General features: G+C 51.8%; 1 protein-coding gene across 3 annotated transcripts in view; it reads left to right on the plus strand.

Annotated features, from left to right (window-relative positions):
- The first annotated feature begins 11,922 nt into the window (after window positions 1-11,922).
- TMEM184B (transmembrane protein 184B) overlaps window positions 11,923-12,940 on the plus strand; it is a 48,915-nt gene continuing 47,897 nt past the window's right edge. Inside the window, exon 1 of one of the 3 annotated variants that reach the window (XM_073788178.1) lies at window positions 11,923-12,071. Coding sequence is in view for 1 of the 3 variants with exons in the window: in XM_073788181.1 (XP_073644282.1) it covers window positions 12,568-12,594 (27 nt within the window). In the remaining 2 variants the exon portion in view is untranslated. Of the gene's footprint in view, window positions 12,072-12,157; window positions 12,595-12,940 lie in introns of those variants that run through there. The other 2 variants (XM_073788179.1, XM_073788181.1) reach the window with 2 other exon arrangements.

A 12,940-nucleotide genomic window follows, 5' to 3' on the forward strand; every position in this document is an offset into this window, starting at 1 on the left:
GCAACAATAGAAGCCACCGCGATGAGAAGCCCACGCACTGCAACGAAGAGTAGCCCCCGTTCGCCGCAACTAGAGAAAGCCCAGGTGCCGCAACTAGGAAGACCCAATGCAGCCAAAAAAAAAATATATATATATATATATATATATATAAAATGAGTTAGTGTGTCCCTCCCCTTTTGGTTTAATTCTGTTTTTTTGGAGGTATTACATATATGAACGTCAAGCTATATAAAAGTCAAGTAACAATTAGAATCACTCCCATCCCTGCCCCCTCCACTGTGTTCCTACCCACGATCCTCATTGGTTTCTGGTTTGTCCTTCCTGTGTTTCTTATTCAGGGAGCTAATGTATAAGAGAGGGGGTGGTGGCTGACAGCCTCTGAGGAAGTGATATTTAAGCCAGAGGAGTGACCAAGATGCGTCAGCCATGCAAACAGTTTATTTTTATCGAGTGTGCCAAACAATTGCCCAGAAATTTTGCCCAGACTGGAGGGGGCAAGCATGCCACTTGGTGAATCATTTTTATTCATGCAACAAACATTGACTGGGCTTGTGGATGCCAGGTGCTGGGCTGAGGTGGAGTGGAGTGCAGGGGTGAGGGGTGGAGAGCACAGGGTTGGAATCCAGAGGGCTGGCTCCATCTCTCTGTGATCTTGGGCACTGTCTGGGTCTCGGTTTTCTCTGTAAAGTGGAGGTGGCAATACCTACTTCAGAGGTTATAGGATTAAATAAAACCACAGGTGCACGTAAGGGCTGAGGAGGCTCCTTGTGCCAGGCCCTTTTCCCACCCTCTGCTCATAACGATCCTATGAGGTTGGTGTATTATGATGCCTGAGGTGCAGTGTCCCATCCTCTTAACCTTCACTACAGTCAGGCACCTCTTAAGTGCTCAGTAATGGTAACTACACATTTCAAACACAAGGTGTGACTTTGGCTTCCAGGGGCCAAAGTTAAGACTCAGGTTAGCAAGTGGTTCATCCCAATCCAAGATCCAGTGTGAGATACCCAGTGTGAACTAGGGACAAAAGAGGGAGGAATGTGTCTGACGTCATCAGGAAGGTGTTTCAAAGATGCTTGAACTGGGACTTCCCTGGTGGCTCAGTGGATAGGACTCTGCACTCCCAATGCAGGGGGCCCGGGTTTGATCCCTGCTCAGGGAACTAGATCCCGCATGCATGGCTCAACTAAGAGTTCGCATGCCACAACTAAGGAGCCGGTGAGCCACAACTAAGGAGCCTGCCTGGCACAACTAAAGGAGTCCTGCTGCAACTAAGACGTGGCACCACCAAATAAATAAATAAATTTCTTTTTTTAAAAAAAAGATATTTGACCTGAGCCTTGAAATGTGAGTTTACTGGGTGGTGGCGGCCGGGTTTGGGGAAGGTGGTGAGGTGGAGACAGTCATTACCAACCAAGGAAACAGCGTGTGCAAAGGACCAGCTTGATACAGAGTTTCCAAGCCCAGAAGGGGAAGAAGATCTACAGCAGCCAAGGCTGGAAGAGGCAGAGGCCAGATCCCAGTGGCCTGCTTTCCATCCGCCAGCACCTGCCCTGCGGGGGACCGCTGATTAGAGAAGAGGACACCATGGATGTGAACTTGAGGAGTATGATTCTGGGACATCCGCCAGCACCTGCCCTGTGGGGGACCGCTGATTAGAGAAGAGGACACCATGGATGTGAACTTGAGGAATGTGCATCTGGGAACAGTGGATAGGGAGATTGGAGGATGGAGAAAGGGGACAGGGAGAGTTGTTAGGGAGCTATGGTCACAATCCAGGCAGGAGGCAACCAGAAGGCAAGGATGACTGAACCGTCTCAGAACGCGGTGTGCTTAGCCAGCTGAGAGAGGGAGTCGGAGGCTCTGAGGTTCCCTGCCTGGGAGCCTGGGAGCACAGCAGGACCACTGATAGAAAGCTAGAACACCGATGGGGGACGTGCATTCTCAGCTCGAAACTAAGGGGGCGCGGCCAGGGAGGGAGGAGCAGGGCTGGGGGCGGGGCAAGAAGGAGGAGGGTGTGGTCAGCGGGCTCAAAGCCACCGGGCAGAGGAAAGGGAGGCTGCCAAAAAAACAAGCTTCCTACTGATCATTTTCCCCTAGTTCTTTTCCTTTTTCTTTTCTCTTTTTTAAATTGAAGTATAATTCGTGTACGAAAAGCGCACACATCTTAAGTGTACACGGATCCATAGCTTTTTCCCTGTTTCTATATACCCGCGTAATCACCACCTGATGCAGATGTGGGCGATTGTCAATACCCCAGCAAGTTCGCCCATGCCCCTTCCCGTGCCTCCCCCTCACAGACACACAGGTGACCACTCTTCTAAAAATCAACAGGTGACCTTTCGACTGGGGTGGGTGGGAAGTGGGGGGAAGAGGCAGCTGAGGGTGAGGCGTGGAAGGAGGTGGTTTTGAGACTCCAAGAGGTCTGCTCTCGTTTGGAGGCCAAAGAACCCTGGAGAAGGGGGATTGACGACTGGATGGCAGAAGGTTTGGAGGAGGAAGGAGGGGAGGAGACACCGGGAGAACTAGGTCTGGGACAAAAGGAGGGACTAGGCTTCCTCTGAACTTGGTTCATTCACGTTCCCCCACGCCCCGTAAAACACGAGCCATCCACGCCCCGCGGCTGCTGCCTCCTAGGTGGTGGCATCCCCTCTCCTTTCCTACCTACCTTTTGACGCCTTCCCCCTCCCTCCGCAAGCCAGGGCCTCCCATGGAGGAGTGGATGGGGCAGACCACTGCCGTCAGCTCCAGTCGGGGGCGGGGTCACTCCAGCGTAGCTTTAGAACCTTCCACTCCTGTGTTCCGTCTCATTCCCTTGCCTCCCCCTCCCCCACCCACACTCTATTTCAGAAACAGATACAGGAATAGTTAGAGCCAAAATGCTGAGCCCCCATGTCACATCCTCTCCCAGAGCCTGCAACACAGGTTCCCGCAGGAACCCATCTAATCCTTCCAAGGAGTAAACCCATTCCAAGCTCCAACCTCAAGCTGCCCAATCACCAAACATCTACCCTCGCTCAAGCTACACTTCTCTGGGGCCTGCTTTCCTGGCTGCACGTGAATTGGTGAGGGAGAAGGGGTCTGGCGAGCCGGATAAATGTTGCCATGGTGACACGGAGCCACCTTCCTCCTCTTCCTCTGGCCTGCTCCCTGCCATCCTTCCTTTCACCCTAGCCTTGAGGCACCAACAGCATCTCCCTGTCCTCCCAACTGTCCCATGTGAGGCCATGTCCCGTAGCCTATTGAGGTTCAGGAAGCTGCACATCTGGAGCCTGGCTTCACTGAGGCTGCGCTACCCATGCAGGAGACACTGATGGGATGGGAGAGCAGTCCAGCCAGCAGCCAGGGTGAGGGGAGCAGAGGGCCGAGTCCTGGGGTACTGCCCGTTTAAGAAGGCCCCACTGGGGACCTCTACAACAGATCTCTGCAGATAGTAACTTGGGCTCCTGCAGGCTCCTGGGAGAATAGCATCTCAGGTAATTATGCCTCTCAAAGCCTTTCATCTCAACATCTTCAAAGCACCTATGGTCAAGATGCAGCCCCTCCGAAGTCATGCCCTCCAGGTCACTGCAGCTCTGAGGCTGGGACACCAGGCCTCTTGCTCCTCCTCTCCTCTCCTCCCTCTTTTTTTTTTTTTTTTTCTCTGTGCAGTACGTGGGCCTCTCACTGTCGTGGTCTCTCCCGTTGCGGAGCACAGGTTCCGGACGCGCAGGCTCAGCGGCCATGGCTCACGGGCCCAGCTGCTCCGCGGCACGTGGGATCTTCCCGGACCGGGGAGCGAACCCATGTCCCCTGCATCGACAGGCAGACTCTCAACCACTGCGCCGCCAGGGAAGCCCCTCTCCTCCCTCTTATTAAAGGCTTTCTCAGGAGACCCTGGACCGAGCTTCCCCAGCTCCTGCATGTCCCTGACCTGTGGGAGGACCTCCCTTTCCTGACGGCAGTGCTCAGGATAGTTGGTTGCAACCTGGGGTTTTGTAGAGAAGCTGAAACAAGTTCCTAGTGATTCCAAGGAAACTGGCAGTAAATCCTTCTCTTTGGCCTGTTTTCTTTTGCTTGTCTTGGCTAGGTGAGTTTGAAGTGGGACTCACCTCACCTCTGTTGGAGGTACAGGTGAGCACGTTTGTGTGTGTGTGACTGACAGGCAGAAAGAGGAAGCTCCTTCTTTCTGTGTCTGCAACTCAGGGTCTTTTCACAGCAACCTGTAAATTATCACCAGCCACATCCCTGATTCACACACACACACACACACGACCTAGACGGTGTCCCCAGGAACGACCTTGTTCTGCTTGCTGATGGCCACTGATGCCCTGAAGATCACCACCCTAAGAGGAAAGGCTTTGTGAAGTCAGAAGCATTTTCTCTCACTGGCTGATTTTCCCAGTTCCCTGTGGGGGCTACTGTGGGTTCCGGGTTCATTTAACAAACATTCACGAGGGCTCCCTGTGTGCCGGGTTGCTCAGGTGTGACCTTGGCCAAGTAATGATGCCAAGGTCTGTGCCTCAGTTTCCTCACCTGCCAAATGGCCGTCACTGCTGCTTGTTGAGATAATGAAGAGCTTAGTATATTGCCTGCCACATAGCAACTGCTCAATGAAAAGTAGTTGTGATGAAGATGATGACCCTGTGCATCAGGTTCTGAACAAAGATGACTAAGACCTAGTCCTTGTTTGCCCTCTGTTCATGTGAGGGTCCATTCTCATGAATTCCAGAAAATTACTATGCATTTTATTTCTTTTTTAATTTTTTAAATCTTTTGGCCACACTGCACAGCTTGTGGGATCTTAGTTCCCCGACCAGGGATTGAACCCACACCCTCACAGTGAAAGAACAGAGTCCAAACCACTGGACTGCCAGGGAATTCCCTACTATGCATTTTATTTATTATTTTTAAAAGTATTTATTTTTATTTTAATTAATTTTTCTTTTAATTTTTGGCCGCGTTGGGTCTTCGTTGCTGCGTGCGGGCTTTCGCTAGTTGCAGCGAGCAGGGGATTCTGTTGTGGTGCGTATGCTACTCATTGCGGTGGCTTCTCTTGCTGCGGAGCGAGCACGGTCTCTAGGCGTGCAGGCATCAGTAGTTGTGGCTCACAGGCTCTAGAGTGCAGGCTCAGTAGCTGTGGCGCACGGGCTTAGTTGCTCCGCGGCATGTGGGATCCTCCCGGACCAGGGATCGAACCCGTGTCCCCTGCATTGGCAGGTGGAGTCTTAACCACTGCGCCACCAGGGAAGTCCCTATTTATTTATTTATTTGGCTGCACTGGGTCTTAGTTGCGGCTTGCGGGATCTAGTTCCCTGAGCAGGGATCAAACACAGGCCACCTGCATTGGGAGCGTGGAGTCTTAACCACTGGACCACCAGGGAAGTCCCCCCTACTATGCATTTTAAATCATACACACACACAAATAGACATACACACATATATTTCCATAAATGATACACCTAATACTGTTCTGTATGATATTTTCTTTTTTCCACTTAATGACATACCCGGGGGAACCAACGTTTTATCAGGGACCTGAGGGAGGGGCAGGAATTAACTAGGGAAAGGAAAGGGTGTGAGAAGAAATGTGTTCCAGGTGATGGGAACAGCAGCAGCAAGACCCGGACACCAGACACAAAGTGGCTGCTGGGGATAGACTCACTGATGGCAGAGTTTCAGGCAAGTTCATCAAAATCATCTCAGTTGGGCCTGTTTATGTTTTCAGTTGCAAACAGGAATTTCAAAAAAGGCCTTCTTACTGTTTATATATATTAAAAACAGCACTTCCAGGACTTCCTTGGTGGTCCAGTGGTTAAGACTCCACAATTCCAATGCAGGGGGCGCAGGTTCGATCCCTGGTCAGAGAACTAAGGTCCCACATGCCATGCGGCGAGGCCAAAAAACAAAAAAACAACCCCCCCCCCCAGCACTTCCTGAGTGCTTATAGCATGCCAGGCCCTTTGCTAACAGCCTCACTTGTGTTATTTCATCTTCACATCAGCCCTGAAATGATGGTGTGGTTATTAACCCCATTTTACAGATGAAGAAACTGAGGCTCAGAGAAGCTTAGTGATTTGCCCAAAGTCTCACAAACTGTCAGTGGTGGAGTCGGATCTGAACCAGGCAGTCTGGCCACAGTACAGGCTAAAGGCTTCCAAAAAGCCACCCCATCCAGATGGCTCTCGTAGTTCCCTCCATCTCTGCTCTGGTTGAGGTTACACTTCTGCCTGTCCCTGATCTTCCTTTCTGGGTGACCTGGGAGAGCCACTTAAACTCCCTGAGCTGCTGAACATCTGAGGTTTTTTCCTCCCCAGCACTCTTTCTTGGTTCTTTTGGTCACGGCATCCCATTTTCCTTAAGGGGCCCACCCTCCGTCTCAGTGCTTTTGGTTCGGTAGGAACTGACTCCTCCCACTGGCTCCAGGGGCGGAGCCATTGACCTAGGTCTGGCCAATTGGAGCACTGCAGTTCCTGGCTACAGTGATTGGCTCAGAGATAGGAAAGAGATCCAAGATGGGCCAATCCGAGGCAAGTATGGAACAGAACTTTCGGAATTCTTAGGAAAGACGTATTCTTTGTGCCTTTGCGGGGGACGCACACACACACACACACACACACACACACACACACACACACACACACACACACACACACACACACACACACACACACACACACACACACACACACACACACACACACACACACACACACACACACACACACACACACACACACACACACACACACACACACACACACACACACACACACACACACACACACACACACACACACACACACACACACACACACACACACACACACACACACACACACACACACACACACACACACACACACACACACACCCCCCCCCCCCCCCCCCAACAGAATGAGAGAAATAGTGTCCTAATGACGGTGTGTGAGGCCTCAAATCCAGCTCTGCCTGGCACTTCCTAATTAAGTGAGCCCTTAAATTCCCTTCCTTTGTTTAACTTAGTTTGAATTGGATTTTAGTCCGTTGCAACCAAAAGGGTCTGATTCAGGTAAAAAGTTAGCTGGGCCTTCAGCAGCCCCATGCTGTAGACTGCAGCATGACTGTCAGCTGCGTGCAAAATACCGTGTCGACATTTTCATACATATTGATGGGGAAACAGAGCCTCAGAGAGGCAAAGCCACATGCCTAAGATCATACTGCTAGGAAGTAAATGGAGCTGGCCCTGTGCTCTGCCCTCCACACCACACTGCCTCTCCAGGACACCTGGCCAGGGCTCCCACAGCATCCTTGGGGAAACGTGGGAGACGCAGAGACTGCAGGTAAATGGATTCAGAGTGCTCTGGGCTCTGGGCCACTCATTAGCTAGCACCAGTGAAACTGGAGGGAAGGGGGGCAGGGCACAACCTTTGAAAGAATGACATAGCCTGAGGACATGACATAAACTGATTAGAACCAAATGAGTTCACTATGGCAGACAAGTCACTTCCACTAAACCTTGAGCCTCAGTATTCGATCACATCAGCAAGCTAAATGACACACCCACAGGCACCGTGACAGTTCCAAGACGGGCCGTAAAGATCAAAGGTGGATGGTGGCCCAATTCCTGGAAATCCCCGCCCCTTCCTAAAATAGCTGGAATACCCCTCCCAATCATTAGCCTACGAAATTACCCACCCCCATAAAAATTGACAACCCCATACCCTGGTGCCTTTCTCACGTTCTGAGATGGCCCACACCCTGTGGAGTGCGTTTCTCTCTAAATAAATCCACTTCTTACCTATCACTTTATCTCTCACTGAATTCTTTCTGCCATGAGACATCAAGAACCTGAGCTTCATAAAGTCGAGAAACCAGGTGTGTTATCTCAGTTGGAAAACTGGGTTTTGGCCAGGTTCGAGTCCCAGCCACGTGGGTTCAAGTCCGAATCTGAGGTGCACGGTTTCACCAGCACCGCTGAGGCCCTGGCTCTTTCCTCTGCACTCCCCTACAGATGCTAGGAGTGGATTTTGGATGCAGAGATAATCCAACTTGATCCCTATTACCCTTGAGAGGCCCTTAGTCTGGTGGGGGAGACAGATGCATTCAGATGAATTATGATGCACAGAGAGAAGAAAACAGAAGGGAACAACACACCATTTCTTCTTCTTTTTTTTTTTTATAAATTTATTTCTGGCTGTGTTGGGGCTTCATTGCTGCGCACGGGCTTTCTCTAGTTTCGGTAGGCTGTGGCTACTCTTCCTTGCGGTGTCGTGGCTTCTCTAGTTGCGGAGCACGCGCTCTAGGTGTGCAGGCTTCAGTAGTTGTGGCACGCAGGCTCTAGAGCGCAGGCTCAGTAGTTGTGGCGTACGGACTCAGTTGCTCCGCGGCATGTGGGTTCTTCCCGGACCAGGGATTGAACCTGTGTCCCCTTCATTGGCGAGCAGATTCTTAACCACTGTGCCACCAGGGAAGTCCCAGACCATTTCTTTAAATAACTTTTTTCTTATTTTGAAGAGATTGCATGATTTTGCAAACATTTTGGAAAATACAGAGAAACAAAAATTAAATAAGGGAGAGAGAGAGAGAAGGTAACCAATATTCATAATTCTGCCACTTGGGAGAACCCACTGTTAACATTTTGTTATATTTCCTTCCAATCTTTCTTCTAAGCCTAAAAAAAAAAAAGGTTTTTTTTAAACAGTTCAGTGGGCTTCCCTGGTGGCGCAGTGGTTGAGAGTCCGCCTGCCGATGCAGACACGGGTTCGTGCCCCGGTCTGGGAAGATCCCACATGCCGCGGAGCGGCTGGGCCCGTGAGCCGTGGCCGCTGAGCCTGCCTGTCCGGAGCCTGTGCTCCGCGATGGGAGAGGCCACAACAGTGAGAGGCCTGCGTACCGAAAAAAAAAAGAAGTAAACAGTTCAGATCAGGCTATCATGCAAAGTTAGTTATTACTACCTTTTCCAGTCAGTATTATTCCTAATCATTTCCCCTTATTATTTGAAATGTGTAAAGTGGCTGTTTCAGTATCTACACAACATACCATCGTATGGATCTACCATAATTTACTTAACTATTCTTTGATGAATTTCAGCTTATTTGCGATTTTTTTGTTGGGGAGAAACTAATTAGACCAGAATGGAGGAGAGGAGAGTGAGGGAGGTGAGAATCAAGAAAGAACCAAAAGATGACATCGGATTTGGCCTTTGAAGGAAGAGTAGTTGGTTGCTGGAGGTGGAGAAAGGCTCCTTCAGTAGCCAGTGAGCAGGGGTAAAGGTGACTAGTGGGTTGGGGAACTGTTATAATTGTCCAGAAATAAGGGGACCTGAACCAGGACAGTGGCCCCAGCATGGAAGGGAGAGGGGCCGAACTGAGTGGCATCTTTGAGCCAGGGTGAATGGGCATTTGCACGGAGTGGGATGGTGACAGAGGGGTAAATTTTTACTTCTAAATTAGACAGCCTGGGGAGAGGATGAGGAAAGCCAGGGAGCAACAAACTAGGGCTCACAGTGCCACCTGCTGCTGACCTGCCATGTCACTCAGGCCAGGTGACTTTCTGTCTTTGAGCCCCTTTCTGGCAACCCAAGCCTAAAAATACCCACCACCTGCCCCTGCCCCTGTCAGCCTAGGGCCTCTGTAAACTGAGACTCAGAACACCCTTAATGAACAGGGGCTAACAACTTGAGTCAGGGTGTGGTTTGGCCTGACCACTCTGGATGTCAAATCGTGTCTGGTTTCTATGCTAAGCATAAGATATGGTGGTAATTAAGACAAGGACTTTGCCCTGGGCTGGGGGTGGTGGTGGTGGTGGTGGTGGTGGTTCAGGTGCAGGGAGGAAGAGCTGGGAAGTCATGAACAAATGATGATGATGCAATTGATGATAAGCCTTGTTTGTGTGCTGGAAAGCCCTGAGCAACTTCCTACCTGGGGGCTGGGAAGGACTTTTCCTAGAGAACTCTTCATGCTACAGAACGTTTTGAAGCATGTTCTCTATACCAACACCTGTACTAAGGACTGGGATTAGATCAGGACACAAAAAGGACAAAAATCTTTGTCCTTGTAGCGCTTACGTTTTACTGGTGGAAGACAAACAGTAAAACAGGCAAACTATGTCACGATAGAAATTAAGTGATGTGGGAAAAACTAGAGCATGGAAAGGGGGAATCGGGACCGCATGTAAGGGGTTTGGCAAGTTTACTAGGGTGGTTAGGGCAGGACTTACTGAGTGGGGAACACGTGAGCAACCCCTTGAAGAAAGTGAAGGAGGGGGCATTCAGGTGTCTGAGGGAACAGCAATCCCAGCAGAGGGAACAGCCAGTGCCAAGGATTTGAGGTCAAGCGTGCTTCATTTGTTCTAGGAACAGCAAGGGGTCAGTGTGGAGGGAAGCAAGAGGAGGAGATGAGGTCGGACACTGCTGGGTGGATGGAATGTTAGATGAAGCAAAGCTCTGCAGGGATTTGTAAGGACTTCGGCTTTTATTCAGAGTGAAATGCACAGCCAATGGCAGGCTTTGGGCAAAGAAGTGCGGTGTTCTGACTTAGGTTTTAAAAGAATCCCTCTGGCTCCTGCAATGAAGCAGACTGGGACACAGGGCAGGGCTGGAAAAAGGGAAACAGGTTAGGAAAATGTTGCAATAACCCTGATCAGCTTGGGCTGCTATAACAAATTACCATAGATTGGGTGGCTAATCAACAACAGACATTTATTTCTCATAGTTCTGGAGGCTGGAAGTCCGAGATCAGGGTGCCTGCTAGCGTGATAGATTCTGGTGAGGGCCCTCTTCTGGATTATAGACTGCTAACTTCTTACCGTATTCTCACATGGCAGAAAGAAGGCTAGAAAGTTCTCTGGGGTCTCTTTTTTAAGGGCATTAATACCATTCATGAAGGCTCCATCCATATGACCTAATCACCTCCCAAGGCCCCAGCTCCTAATACCATCACATTGGGGGTTAGGATTTCAGCATATGAATTTTGAGGGGATAAAAACATTCAGTCCATAACAAGAATATTGCAATAATCCTGGACAGAAAGTGGATGGGGTGGTGGCAGTAGAGATGGGGTGGAAGAGGTCAGAGTCTAGATATATTTTGCAGGTACAGCCAACATAATTTCCTGCTCCAGTGGGTAAAGGGGTGAGAGGAGGGATTCAAGGATGATTCCAGGAGTTCTAGGCTGGGGGCTGGAAGGATGGAGCTGCTAACCGTTCTGGTGGGGAGGCTGTGACAGTGCAGGTCTCTGCGTTTGAGAGGAAATGGTTCTGTTGTGCGCATGTTGACTTTGAGATCCTGTTGGAACCTCGGGTATGAGATGGTGAGTACACAGTTCACGGGAGGAGCCTGGGCTGGGGATAGAAATACATTTGGGGATGTTGAACACACCAAAGCCGGAACTTGATTGGATTTTATGTTTTTTAGTTAAACTGAGTTGGGTGTGAACCTGGCAAACAGAAATGGGCTAGGCGGTTTGAATGATATCTGAAGAAATTTGCTAGTTAGGCCACCTAGAGCTCGGTGGGGCAGGAAGGAAGCGCTGCTAGGTGGAGTGGGAAGAAAAACCTCTTTCTCTGTTTTGCAATTTCATTTCGCGTTATTGCACACAGCACCTCAGTATGCATTCATTCCACAATTCCACATGCATCCTTCACTCGACAAATAGCCGTTAGATATTGTTTCATCTTCAAACAGGCCCAAATGGAGGAAAAGAGGTGAAGCTCCATGCAGCCAGCGAGTGCCAGGGACAGAGCTTGGAGCCCAAGACTCTGTCCCTGCACCCCAAGAAGCTCACTGGTGGGCAGGGATCGGAGTGGGATGGAGGTTGGGGAGGCGACTCATGACTGGTTTACGATCGGCTGGAGGAGAGCGGGATCGCTCCCACCACCTGGGGTTTGGGACGGCGGCTCCTTTAAGGCCGGGAGGGTGATCTCAGCCTCGCGCTCGCTGCCCCGCCCTCTCCGGCGGCGCGCTCGGTGCGCAGGCGCGCCGCGGCGGCACTCTGCTGGGCCCGGGACGAGCCGACGGCGGCGAGATACTAGCGCTGCGGTGCCGTCAGCCTGCCTCGCTCTCACAGTCCGGCTGCCGCGCGTCGCCCGCACACGCGCCGCCATGGGCTCCTGAGGTACCCTACCCACCGGCCCTGAGCTGGAGGCCCCGAGGGGTCGGCCGAGGGCTTCCGGGGGCGGCGGGGCTGCCCCGTTCTGGAGAGGCCCGCTCGGGGGGCGCCCCGCGGGTCGCATTGGCCGCGGGTCCCCGGGCGGGGAGCGGACGAAGGTGGCCGGCCTGGCGGGGAGGGAGGGGGCGTCTGCGGCCCCGCCCGTCTCGCCCTGCGCTCTCTCCCCACCTTGCGAGGTCGCGGGCCGCCCGTGGGTGTGCGCTGCCCCCTCCTCGCCAGCGTGGCGGGGCCCGCGCCTGGAGTGTAATCGGACCTGCCCGTGGGGGTGGCCGGGAGAGAGGGGAAGCGGATGGACAGGCCCTTTGCAAGTGGGATGGTGTGCGCCCGGTGGATGTGCTGGCGCCTGGCACAGCCTAGTGAGTGGGGGAGTCGGCCTTGCCCTGTGCGGGTAGCTGTGATCTGGGCTGGTGGCTAGCCTGGCGAGGCCTCTGGGGATGCGTGCATGAAGGTGTACACGCGTTGCATACAGGTCAGCAGTTTGGAGGGGCACGGGCAGGAACCTGGGGCTCCAAGGATATGTGCTTGGAAAAGGAACACAGAGACTGGTTTAGGGTGTGTGCATCCGTCCCAGACATTTCTTCTCTGGGCACACTGCTTGGGTCTAGTGCTAGTTGACTCTAGGCCAAGGCAAGGAGATGGGGTTGAGAGGTGGGCGTGAGTATCTGTTCCCAACCCGTATCCCCTCTGGGGTTGTGCAAGGCCAGACATTACACACCCACACACACGCACACACCCACACCCAGGGCACTGTGGGGCAAAGCAGGTGTTTGCACGTCTGATACCTGCGTGTGAGGAGAAGGGCATGTATTATTTAT

The sequence above is a fragment of the Tursiops truncatus genome, chromosome 11 (genome assembly GCF_011762595.2).
Source record: "Tursiops truncatus isolate mTurTru1 chromosome 11, mTurTru1.mat.Y, whole genome shotgun sequence".
NCBI classification, from domain to species: Eukaryota; Metazoa; Chordata; class Mammalia; order Artiodactyla; family Delphinidae; genus Tursiops; species Tursiops truncatus.